Genomic DNA, 13,337 nt, shown 5'->3' on the forward strand with positions numbered 1-13,337 from the left:
TTTTGAGTTTCCACGTGAAAATATACCCAAAATCGAAGTATTCAAGAATTTATTTACGTCAGTGCGTAAGCCAACGGTATCCTTCCTTCTTGTTTGAGTTTTGAGGTGAATATTTACTCAAAATCGAAGTATTTTAAAATTTTAGTACTAAACCGGATTGTACAAAACTTGTTGGTAGTTAATATAGATTAAAGTTGGCAACATTGGCCTGGTCGTCAAGTTCGACAACTTCAAGTCAAACGCAAATGAAAAATCAAATATGGCGTCTATGTTGTCTTGAATTTTGATTACTACATAAACAAGTGTATTTTTGTGTACTTACTTTGGATGTTAATGTTATGAAACATAGGTTTTATAAGAAATTAAATACTTTAACGGTATAATATAAAGATAACTGATGAGTTTGTTGACCGATGTCTGCCGTGGCTCCAACTATCCCCGGTTAGTAAGCATTATAGTGAATATTTTCAGCTTTAGCTTTTTTGGACATGATATTACGAATGCATAAGTGAAAACTATTCATTTTTAACAAGTAATACCAAAACAAGTAATAAACGAAGATAAGTATCGACCTAATTTTTTTTTCAATTTGACGTTGCTCATGACGCGTTGTTAACGACGTCGTACACAAAATTTATAAACATCGGTATTCTTCTCAATATGCTAACTTAACACGATTTTTCCATTATCTTGCAATTCTATTCTAAAATTCTAGGTCACAATATATGTTCTGAGAAAACAAATAGAAGCAGTACCTAATAACCTACCAAGAGGTCCTGCCCATTTCAGTAATTTGTGCTGTGCAAGAAGGCAATTTGTTTTGTTAAATCATCAATATTTACAAAGTTAAATGAGCTAGCTAAATAACAGTAGTATGTGTCATACCTTGAATATTTGAATTATTAGTCTTAACACCTTCAAATAAGTGAGATAGTAATTCTGTTGTCATATTGAAATTTGGCCTTGATAAAAATTTTATAATTTTATTGCTTACAACAAAATTTTTAACCCATGTTTTTTAACAGTATGGTAAAAAATATGACACCTACCAATTATTGTTGTTGTAGGGGCTGACCCAGCAAAGGATATTCAAAAGCGCCGCGCAGGCAGTGTTGGGTAAGAAATTTTCTCAAACTAATTACTTACACTTAAATTCAAATTTGTTATGTATTAATTATTATGGGATATTCCTATACCACTTAGTAATTGATATGTCAATTGTTATGTCTTTTGGTTTCACCATATTGTTTGATGTCAAATACTTTTTCCACTTTTTATGTGGGGTTGTCACAGTATGTTAGTTTTCTCCAATTGCTTCTCTCACTTGCCATCTCACTGGTCACTCCCTTCCTACTCATACTACCTTTAACACTGTCCATCAATCTCTTTTTCGGTCTTACCCTATTTCTCAAACCTTTCACTTCCATTTTTCAGCATTTTCTTCACAAAAAGTGTGTAAGAAGTATGATAAAACTGACTGAACATTCTGGTAATAAGATTGCAAGGAAATAAGGGTTATTTTAATAAATTTGCTTATGCACATTGACTCGATTTCCAATCTTGTGGGGATTACTAGTAATCTTATAAGTGTTCACTACACCATTGGCATTTATGTTGGCTGCTGAGGTACAACCTAAACTGGGCTACCCACATATCAATATATAACATCTCTTTCATCCATGATAGTGGCACTTAACTGTAATTTGTCAGTTGTTATTAAATACTTATATATTGTAATCTCCATTAATTATTCAAATACTTTAAATATTCAAATACCTACTACAAACCATTGTTTTTCAAATACTTTAAACATGCTTTAATTATCCATATTTTTACAGTATTGGTTATCTGCATTATATTGGTCATCAGTCACACCATTGTTGAAAAAGTGCCATCTTTTTCAACAATGGTGTGACTGATGGAGAACTTTCACTTGACTGAGGTCATTTGTTACTGTTAGATTTAGTTCTAGGGCTTGAATGATGATCCTCTCTTAACTCAAACTGCTTACTGCCTTTTAACTCCAATGATTTCTGCCCACTGGCTCAGGGGAGGAAATTTACTTAAAGCCTTATCTTCTTTTTCCTCTTCCTCGGCCTCTGTGGCGCAGCGGTAGTACGCTTGTCTGCGACACCGGGAGTCCCAGGCTCGAATCCCAGCCAGGGCATGACGAGAAACGAACTTTCTCCGATTGGCCTTGGTTTTGGATGTTTATCTATATAAGTATTTATTATAATATATAGTATTGTTGAGTTAGTATCTCGTAACGTTAAGTCTCGAAATTACTTCGAAACTCAATCAGTGAATCAGTCAAAAAAAAAAGTTCTTCATCTGCCTCTACATTGCTTTTTTTCGGTATAGAAATGCTCCTCTCCTCTATTTCTAGTGAATCCGATCGTCTGATTTATATGTCTTATAAATGTCACTGAAAAATAACAAAAAACTACAAGTTTTTAAATTTCCTAGGAAGTTTATAAACCGTGTGCCATCTGCTGCTCTTTCCATGCACATTGTAAAAGTCAATTAAGGGATTGTATAGAAGCTAAGAGATCTTTTAGGCGATGGACTAGCAACCTGTCACATTTTGAATCTCAATTCTGTCATTAAGCCGTACAGCTGAATGTGACCTTTCAATTGTAAAAAAAAAGACTTGTTCACTCTGACAACCCCATGAGGAAAAAAGATGATAATATGTATGTGTGTATCCTTATGTTTATATCTAAAAATATTAGGTCCTTACATATGAAATTGGCATTTGGTATTGGTTACAAAAAGTTATTATATATTTATTTAATCAAAGTAAAAACCATTATTATTTATGCATTTTTGCCATCTCATAGGTAGTTCATTAATCCCTTTACTAAAAAAAAAACATTCAGACTGGAATCAATAAAATCGTTTGGACTGCACTATTGGAGTTGAATTTTTCCCTTGAAAGAAGTTATCCAAATTTCGAAAAATATGCAAGGTCCGGGGAGTACGGTGTCTTATGTTTTAAACATTCCAATTGAAGATGATTAAGATCTTTTCCCAGGAGCATTTGTTCATTTACTGTCTTTGATAAATCGTATACGTTAATACAGTTCGATTACAATGCATACAGCATTGTAATCGAACTGTATTAACAAAACAACTAAAAGTTTTCCTGTACTTATATCGAACTGTATTCAATTTCCACAAATGTACATAACTTGTACTTTTTTAATATTAAAATACAATGAGATGGTAATTTTTGCTCTTAAATTCGTCTGACGTCTGTTTTATTTTAATTCTTTTTAAAAATATTTTTTTTTTTTTGTGATAACAATTTTTCAAACAGCATTCCTTATTACCATTCATAGGAATAGCACATCAGTATTCCTAATGTACTTTTTTAATTATTTAGGATTACTTTTTACGACAGATCCGATGAAGACGACGCAAGTGGCGGAAAATACACAAGGATGGAGGAGGATAACATTCAAGACAAGGAGCGCTTTGCTAGGTAAGGCAATCCATTAGTTAAAGTTTTTTATTACTAGGAATACAAGTTACTCTGATGTATAAGCTACACAACTGAAAAAATTGAAACCCATTCAGTAGATATTGCTTGAAATTTTGCTGTCTATTATCCAGAGGCAATTTTGTAAAAAATAAAATTACCAGTTTTGTGTTCAATGAATAGTCATTTAAGGCGAAACTATCAAATCACGAGAACTGAGGCTAGTGGCACATTTTTTATAGATCCTCGAGAAACGCAAATCAAATATATAAAGTGATTTGAAATTTTCTCCTCTTTTCCCATGTTACAAAAATGATTTGAACTCGGACTAAGGAACTTTATTTTTAAGTAGCATAACCAATTATTATTATTTTTCTACTTCCCTTGTTTGTCATTAAAATATTATCTACACCATCAAAAAGATGAAGAACAAAATATTTTTGCCTTGATATTTAAGTGCTAAACTTTAACACTTTAATCCAATGATTATTTTAATCATAACCAATGAAACAAAGGTTAATTGAAATTCATAATTCACATTAACAACATTCTTAATTCCCATAATAACCATGCTATTGATTGCTGAGCTATCGTGTGATGATTGAAAACGTGTCTTATCACGCGACATGCGCGCCTCGCCTTCACCTCTTAAATACGCAATGATATTACTTTTTATACCATTATAACAGAAGACGTAAACGTTGATAGAAAACTTTCCGAACAAATGTTTCGATGTGATTTTATATGAATCTCCAGTTTCCGCATGCGATTTCGCATATAAAATACCTACTAGAGGCCGCCCGCGACTTCGTCCGCATGGAAACCCTATCAATCCCGCGGGAACTTTGGGATAAAAAAGTAGCCTATGTGTTATTCTGGGTCTTCAGCTACCCACATAGCAAATTTCATCGTAATCGGTTCAGTAGTTTTTGCGTGAAAGAGTAACAAACATCCATACTGATATCCTGACATACTTACAAACTTTCGCATTTATAAAATTAGTAGGATAGTCCTATTCTATCAGGTATATTTTACGTGAAAAAATAACGAACAAAGATTTATGTATTGACAATCTCACATTTATGACGTAAGGATTAAAGAGTAAACATATTTTATATTTTATTTTAGCCGCGAAAATCATTGCGAAATTGAACGCCGCCGTAGAAACAAGATGACAGCATATATCACGGAACTCTCTGATATGGTTCCAACATGTTCAGCTCTAGCACGAAAACCCGACAAACTCACTATACTGCGCATGGCAGTAGCACATATGAAAGCTTTGAGAGGTAACACAAGGCTAATTTTTCCATGACACATGAATCAATCTAGCAGTAATGAAGAATTTAAAAGGCAAATTGATATTATTTTTTATAATTTCAGGTACAGGAAATACCTCTACAGATGGAACATATAAACCATCATTTTTAACAGACCAGGAATTAAAACATTTAATACTCGAAGCAGCTGATGGCTTTTTATTTGTAGTAAGCTGTGATACTGGTCGAATTATTTATGTTAGTGACAGTATAGCTCCAGTACTTAACTATTCTCAGGTAAGACTTTTCACATACAATAATTTGTAATGTAATTTAACTTATATTTGTTTTTACATTTCTTAAATATGTTTTAGGGAGAATGGTATTCGTCGTGTTTGTATGATCAAGTGCATCCTGATGATGTAGAGAAAGTTCGAGAACAATTAAGTACCCAAGAACCTCAAAATACTGGACGTATATTGGATCTAAAAACTGGAACCGTTAAAAAAGAGGGCCATCAATGTAAGTAAATTTAAAAGACATCTTTTCTACCTAAAGGAAGGTATAATTGTATACCTACTTAAAAAAAATAAGGAAATGGGATAAATGTAACCCATATGCCCAGCTAGACAAATAGGTATAGTTATTTTCATACAAAACATTGGATATTTAAAAAAACTAAATTTTTCTCTATTTATTCTCAACATGTTATGAGGAATAGAATAAATTACATGATAACATGTTATGTACAGCGTCAATGCGTCAAGTAATGGGTTCGCGTCGCGGCTTCATCTGCCGCATGCGCGTGGGCGGGTCCGGCGAGGGCGCGCACCTGGGGCGCCTGCGCGCGCGCAACTCGCTCGGGCCCTCGCACGACGGACACAACTATGCAGTCGTGCACTGCACTGGGTACATCAAGAACTGGCCGCCGACAGGTATCGTATACAGCAGGAAAAATAACAAATTATTTAATAAAAATATAATTGGTTATTTTATTACGTTTTAAAGACATCGTTTTATGTATTTGGGACATCAGACTTGTTTCCAGGTATGCAGATGGATCGCCCTGTGGAAGATGAATTGCACGCGTCCCATTGTTGTCTCGTTGCTATAGGACGTCTACAGGTATGCATTTCACTTTTTAGATATTTTAAATGGGTAGGTAGTTAAGAAAAATGTAAGATCTCTGGTATTGGTAGACACCATCTTACATTTTTCTGTTGTCACTTTTGCGTTGCCAACGACCATGGAGCAAAAAAGTAGACAACATTCGAATACTGACAAAACAAATAAACATGATCTCATATAGTATCATGCGTTGTATTCTTTATCAAAAACACATTCTAGACTCCAAAAAACAAGTTACAACGCTCATCGTTCAATAAATATCTTTGTATGTGAGCAAATTCTCGATCGCGGTTCTGTAAACTACAGGGTGGCGTAATACAGACGGCTCGCCTTGTAATAATAATCCTTTGGGATAAATACAGAGATGAGCTAATATTGTTGTAGGTAACCTCAACACCCAACGCGACTGAAAACAGTTTGTCGACGGGTGGCGTTGAGTTTGTGTCGCGGCACTCCGTCGACGGTCGCTTTACGTTCGCCGACCAGCGCGCCACACAAGTTGTAGGCTATGCACCAGCAGATTTGCTTGGGAAACTTTGCTATGAGTTTTATCATCTAGAGGATCAACAGCACATGAGAGACAATTTTGATCAAGGTACTTGACTCATTATTTATCTGTCTAAATATTGAGAGTATGTTTCAATATATATAGGCCTAAAAAGACAAAAAAAAAGAATAAGTTGAATTGGCAGGCTATACCTGAACCAGTTTATAAAAAAAAATTAACAACATAATTTTTAAATGTATATTTGAGCATGATGTGCATTTTAATGTGTCATTTCCATTATGAATTTGTACTTATATTTATTTGTTTATTTCAGTGCTGAAGCTTAAGGGACAAATAATATCATTGATGTACCGGTTTCGAACAAAAAGCAAAGAGTGGGTTTGGTTACGAACATCAGCCTTTGCCTTCCTTAATCCATACAATGATGATGTAGAGTATATTGTCTGTACAAATACATTGGCTAAGTAAGTACATCAGTTATTTCCACATATTACTTGATGATGAATCATCTTCCTTTTGACGTTAGTCTCTACAACTCACCTCTCTGGATTGGTGTGATTTTTACCATGATCCCGGATTGGGTAAGTTACCTTTTTACACCAAAGCAACTTCTGTCTGGCCTCTGCAAACTTTTCAGGGGAACTTAACCCATATTGGATCATTTCCCTCATGATCTTTTCCCTTACCATAAGAGCATTAGCTTAGAATTACATAATATAAATGTTCATAACCCAGGAATGAGTCGAGGTTCGTAATTTTTCACTGTTAATCAAAGGTGTCACTGTTATTGACGTTATTGTCATTTATACAAATTTAGTACCTATTTTCCCTAGTTTTAGAAATGTCGTTTGACATTTAATGATTGTTTGGTGGTAGTATCTAGACTATGTTGCTAAGAAAGACACAAAACGAGAGCAATCAAACTGTTTTGTGCTTTGCTTAATGTGGTATTGTTTCATTACACATCTAAATATTCATACCTTCCCTAGTACTTACTGTGCTAGTACTAGTGGTTAAGGTTATTAATGATATCATACAAACAAACATTAAATCATGTTTTTATAGGTACCTTACGCGTAGACAGCAAAGTCAAAAACTGAAAGGCCATGATCTACTGTACGGCCTCATGATGGAATTGAGTTTCAAAATGAGTTAGCCTTTACCTTTATTTACTTTTACAATATGTGTGGGAAGAGAATTTGTTGGAGCACGCTATATTTTTTTCACTGTCTGTCTATGAATATATAAATAGGCACAAGACGTGATTTAATGTATGTGTGTGTTGTTTGCAGTCGTTCTCTCGGCAACACGGGTACGGAGCCAGTCGCGGAGGAGACTTACGACTACCACCTGCGACACCGCGACGTATACCAGGCTCCCCCGCCCGCCATTCATCAGCAGCATCATACACAGCCAGGTGAGAGATTTTAATTAAAATAGTATTAAAAAAAAATTATTGCTGTGCGTTTTCCAGAAGAGTAGAATTAATTTATTTGATCACTACCTGTGGCGATTAAAAGCTGAACGAGGGTTGGTAACAAAAATATGTTCTACAACCACATGAAAGATATATAGATAAGAAAGTGGGCCATACATCTGAAACCCCACTGCTTGTGTTTTCTCAGTGGCAATCATTGTATTGTTTCGAACAGGGGCAGGCGGTGTGAGCGCGCGTTCTCCTGACGGCGCACTAGCAGGCGGCGCTCCGGCCTCTTATGCGCCGCACTACGCCGAGTACTCCCCGCACCGGCCCGCCAACACGCCGCCGCACACCACCTGGACCACGCTCCGGCCGGTACGTTGTATAGTGTTGTACAGGAGCGGCCTCGTACGCGCCGCACTACGCCGAGTATACTCCCCGCACCGGCCTGCTTACATGCCATGTCAGATAGTAAAGGTTGATTCTCATTAGAGCCGGCCGTGCGTTCAAAAGCTGTTGCAGATAAGAATACGCATGTGACCTAAAGTTTTCACTTTATGTGACAATAGGCCTCGAGTCCTAATAGTCTTAACAATATAAGGACTCAATATTCACAGAGCGGCGGCGGCGCCACCGGCGAGACGTACGCGTACAGCGGCGACGCGGCGACGGCGGGCACAGAGCACAGCCCGGCGCGCAGCCCGCCCGCGCCGCCCTACCTGCCGCCCGCGCACTACCATCCCGCGCATCCCCACCCCGCGCACCCCGCACACGGTATGTATCGTAGGAAAGGCGGAGTAGTTAGTTTTAATCTTTTACAAGACAAGACAATCTTATAGCGCTTGCCGCCATTTTCATAATATTATGATTTCCAAAACTAAAAAAAAAATATTACTTATTTAAATTATCCGTTTTAATATTTACAGCTGCTCGTAAATAAGAGCCAGAAAGTATTTTTTTAGATGGAAGCCTACAATAGCCTTAATATTATATTTGTTATCGCACTAATAATGTTATTCGCCAACCCATGATTTTTGATACCCCGCCTATAATTTCAATCACCTATTTATGTATATTTATATAATACTACCTTGAAGTCGCGGCCGTTATTTAGCTTTTTATGATGCCCTGCATTTGCAGCTTATCATATATAATTAAATTTTTAAATACATACCTACCTACAATTTAAAGTCTCAAAAATTAATTTAAAACCATACTTTTCAACAATGAACGAAGACGCTGTCCGCCATGTTAGTATATTTGATATCTGTTCTCTGACTTTTTTGTATACTAAGAAAGTTCGAAGATATTATAATCATGATTTCTAATAGTTAACTTGAAAAATATAGTAACTATCGTTGTATAATAATACATAAATATTATTATCAATACATATAATAGCAGTAAAAAAAATTGTATGTACATTTAGTATATTTTCAAAATATAATTTATTACAATGAAGAAACAGTAACCGAGCATGACTTTGAAAAAAAAAGGCTGTGTTTGTATGTTTGTTTGTACACGCTAATCTCCGAAACTACTGAACGCATTTGAATGAAACTTTTTAATTGTATATCTCTTATGCCTGGCCAACATATAAGGTATAATTTATTTTGGAATCTAGCTGATGTCCAACCAAAACGGCTCAGCTAAATTATAGGAAGTATGAAAAAGACGTCTTAACAAAAGTTTTTCAACCTATTGAGCATTTTCTGTTGGCGAAAAAAAATAGGTAAAAAAACTTTTTAAGTTAAACGGTTTTATGTTAAACATACATTGGAATGTTTAATATAAATGTACTAAAAACCAAAAAATAATAAAATAGATACAGTCGTGGGAATTATAAACATATGCATAGACTAGACTAAAATAAAACTGTGGGGCACGTCAATTGTCTACAAATTATAGACTTAATGTGCGATAGAAGAATCGTTTAATTCGTCGTTAGGCAGTTGGCCCGCAGACAATTGACGTGCCCCACGGTTTTATTTTAGTCTAGTCTATGCATATGTTTATAATTCCCACGACTGTATCTATTTTATTATTTTTTGGTTTTTAGTACATTTATATTAAACATTCCAATGTATGTTTAACATAAAACCGTTTAACTTAAAAAGTTTTTTTACCTATTTTTATTTTCTAGTTTTTAGTTTTTATTTCGCATTCTGTTTAATTCATTTAGTGCTTCATTATTGCAAGGTTTCTTGCCCGTTAGTTTATTGCAGTCCAACTCCTCTATACGTAGTTCCTGCAAAGATCTTACTCTACTAAGAGCCACGTAGGCTTGACCTTCTTCAAACAGTTTCGCACCTAAGTATACGACTGCGTGATCCACAGTGCTGCCCTGCATTTTATGTATTGTAGAAGCCCATGATTTAGATTTTAATTTTGAATAGTAAATTGTATTCTACTTGTTGAGACCTTTCATTTGATACCCATGTTGATGGGATTGATAAAACCTAAGTTATCCGCCATTTTGTAGAGGCCGCCATCTTGGATTTCAATTTTTTATAGTATATTGTATTCTGCTTGTTGAGCCCTTTCATTTGATACCCATATTGATGGGATTAATGAAACCTAAATTATCCGCCATTTTGTAACGGCGGCCATCTTGAATTTATAATGATAATGAATAAACATAATTATATTGTCACCAAAATCCAAAGTGTATACAAAATTTCAGATTAATCGGTTGACAGGAAGAGGGTGAAATTTGAATTACTAAATTTGACCCAAGAATAAAACAAACGGGGTGAGCTAAATAAAACCGTTTAAAAAAGATCTGGATCATATGATGTAGAAGCCAAAGAGACCAGCTACTCTATAATACGTACGGAAATGACGTCTTAGCAAAAGTTGTTCTACCTGATGACAATTTTCAGTTGGCATATAAAAATATGGTCTGGTATAGAACTCACATACAGACTGACTGGCCATGTTTAGCTGTCAGGTTAAATTATAGAATTATATATTATTAGGTATATAAAGGATTATGTAATAGAACTCGAACAGAAGTTTTCGTGCATGTAATGCCAAATTTCGTTAAAAATTATTTTGGTGAATTTGAGTAAGTTTAATAATCTTAACCGTCGTATTTGCAATAACACGCAAGCGGAGTTGTGGGCAACAGCTAGTAATTAATATGGTAATATATAATCATCTAAAAAAAAAAACATTTTTAAATTGGGATTAATCTCGCCTTTTTAATTATTAAAATTGATGTATTTTGATTTTCTAAGCTTAATACATAATTCTCATTTAATATATGACATTCATTATGAGTCAACTACCCTATTATGTTTCTATTTCCAGCAGGTATGTGGGCGTGGCAAGGCGGCGGGGTGGGCGCGGGCGGCGCTGCTGCCGCGCCCGCGCCGGAGAGCGGCCACGCGCCGCACGAGCTGTCCGACATGCTGCAGATCCTCGACCAGAGCGGAGCCGCCACTTTTGAAGATCTCAACATCAACATGTTCAATTCGAACTTTGAATAATGAATGATTATTTGTCGTGCGGTTTATAGCGCGATATATTTCTCTACATTGAAGTGGACCCGGATCTTTTTAATGATTTTAAATGTGCAAATGTTAGGAAACAAAAGTGCAGAGTTACCGCGTTTGTACGATTACATTAATGCAGTTATGATAACTTCGACTATCAAATCGTTTGAATTTATACAGTTGTAAAAACGAAAACATTAATTTTAGAAATTGGATGTAGAATCTCAAAAAGAACCAGGAATATGTGTAACAGGTCGTTTATCACCGATAGTATCAAATGATGATGCAGTTTGTCTTATGGTGCAAGCTTTAAGACTATAATATAGTATGAAAAATATTATTCGATGAAGCGAATCCTGTACATAATATACAAAGCCTTTCTGTTTTTTATATGAAATGTGATTGGTAACAAATCTTAATCGGAGATAATTAAGTTTTAATGACATTTGAAGTCGCCGGTTTTAAGCATATTTTTGCTAGGATTATTACAGTTATGGTTACATAAGTATACCTATTAATTTTAGTTGTATGACCATTATGTTAGGAATACCAACAGCCGTGCTGAGTGGCGTACTCATACGTCTAATTGATTGCCCTGTTTCCCTGCCTATGTCTATTTTCATCAACTTTTGTAATCTTTTTTCGTTTCTAATTTTTTTTCACAATATAATTTAAAAAATGGGGCTAGTAAAACACGCCGTCCTGTTTCCTTGTTTCTCTATTTTTACTACGCTTTTTAAAGGACAGAACAGAATCAGTTACTTTTTTTAAAGCAAGTTGGGATAACAGCAAAAGTCAAATTTTGTATTCATTGTAGCTTACATTTTTACCCTTTAAGTCGACTAAAGTATATGTATAGGTTTCAAACAATATAATTTCATTGGCATTTGATGGCAATAATCTGAGGTGTAGTTAAAATTAAAGTTGTTTTTTTGTAGAACCTCGAAACACTTTGTAGTTAATATTACGAGTATTATTATAGTTTAATTTGGCATGAAAGCCTTTATATTAGGTTGTAGGGATTGTATTAAGTAAGATTTAGTTATTATTTTTATAAAGAAATGATATTCCATTTTCTCTGTAGTTCAGAGTTCAAATTTATAAATTAGTTTTAGTTTTTAGACACAATGATGTCTTTATATATCTATTAGATGATTTATTCCTGGTTCTTGATGTTTTGATTACATGTCAGCAAAGTCCATAATGTATATTTTTACCAAAAAATTAATAGCTACACAGTGTGATGATCAATTCACAGTATTCCTTTTTTGTTATAAGATCATATTTTGACATCTGACAAATAGCATTTCGCAACATCCTAAATACTACTTGCCTTTTCTTTCTTTTCTATATTATGACTTCACTGGCTTCCATCGGATTTTCGGTAATAGGCTATTTTACACCATGTAAAAAAAAATATAAAAATGTACGTATCTTATAGATTTTGTAAAAAATAAAAGAAAAACATCGATCATTATTCATAAAAGTGCAATATGGATTTTATAATTCAATTTAAAAAATCCTCTTTTTTAATCTGTTCTTCAAAAGTCGAAAACGCTATCCGCCATGTTGGGTACTGACGTGACGTCATACTTTTAGTAAACAAATATCGAATCGAAAACATATTGATGATGTCAGGCTCTGTTTATTTTGAAATTTTAAAATTTCTATCACGTTTTTGGGTTTTTACTCTTTAATAATTTAATAGAATCATGGAAGACGGTTTTGTGAAAGCAGACAATATAAATCTACCGAGGATTAATACGTTGATGGTGGCGAAATTTTTTGCGTCCAATCCCGATTTCTGTTCTGCTGAGTTAAGAAATGTTAAAACAGCGATGTAAGTATTTATTTTATTAAACATTCTCTTACAATACACAATTATAATAGGTAAATTATTACACAACCGAAATACAATCTTGATTTTGTAGACAATGCCTTTGGATCTCTTCTTGCTAATTTCAACCAAGTGTTTCTCATTTTAATATCACTTGGCAGTGGAATCCACAATTTTTCTGGTGTTTTTATACTTGTATTCTTGCAT

General features: G+C 34.6%; 1 protein-coding gene across 6 annotated transcripts; it reads left to right on the forward strand.

The window, feature by feature from the left end:
- The first annotated feature begins 223 nt into the window (after positions 1-223).
- Positions 224-12,676, forward strand: LOC106135494 (aryl hydrocarbon receptor nuclear translocator homolog). Of its 6 annotated transcripts, none has more exons than XM_060949240.1 (14): positions 224-441; positions 1,068-1,116; positions 3,386-3,484; positions 4,610-4,770; positions 4,865-5,037; positions 5,115-5,262; positions 5,493-5,675; positions 5,777-5,865; positions 6,253-6,463; positions 6,690-6,840; positions 7,669-7,793; positions 8,029-8,171; positions 8,414-8,570; positions 11,112-12,676. In XM_060949240.1, the coding sequence occupies exons 1-14, from the start codon at positions 414-416 to the stop codon at positions 11,285-11,287; spliced, it is 1,893 nt and encodes a 630-aa protein (XP_060805223.1). In that variant the 5' UTR covers positions 224-413; the 3' UTR covers positions 11,288-12,676. The 6 variants fall into 6 exon arrangements, with proteins under 6 accessions (XP_060805223.1, XP_060805234.1, XP_013191262.1 ...); XM_060949251.1 differs by having other exon boundaries at positions 3,404-3,484; XM_013335808.2 differs by having other exon boundaries at positions 225-441; positions 11,109-12,676.
- The last annotated feature ends 661 nt before the right edge of the window (positions 12,677-13,337 follow it).

The sequence above is a fragment of the Amyelois transitella genome, chromosome 3 (assembly GCF_032362555.1).
Source record: "Amyelois transitella isolate CPQ chromosome 3, ilAmyTran1.1, whole genome shotgun sequence".
NCBI classification, from domain to species: domain Eukaryota; kingdom Metazoa; phylum Arthropoda; class Insecta; order Lepidoptera; family Pyralidae; genus Amyelois; species Amyelois transitella.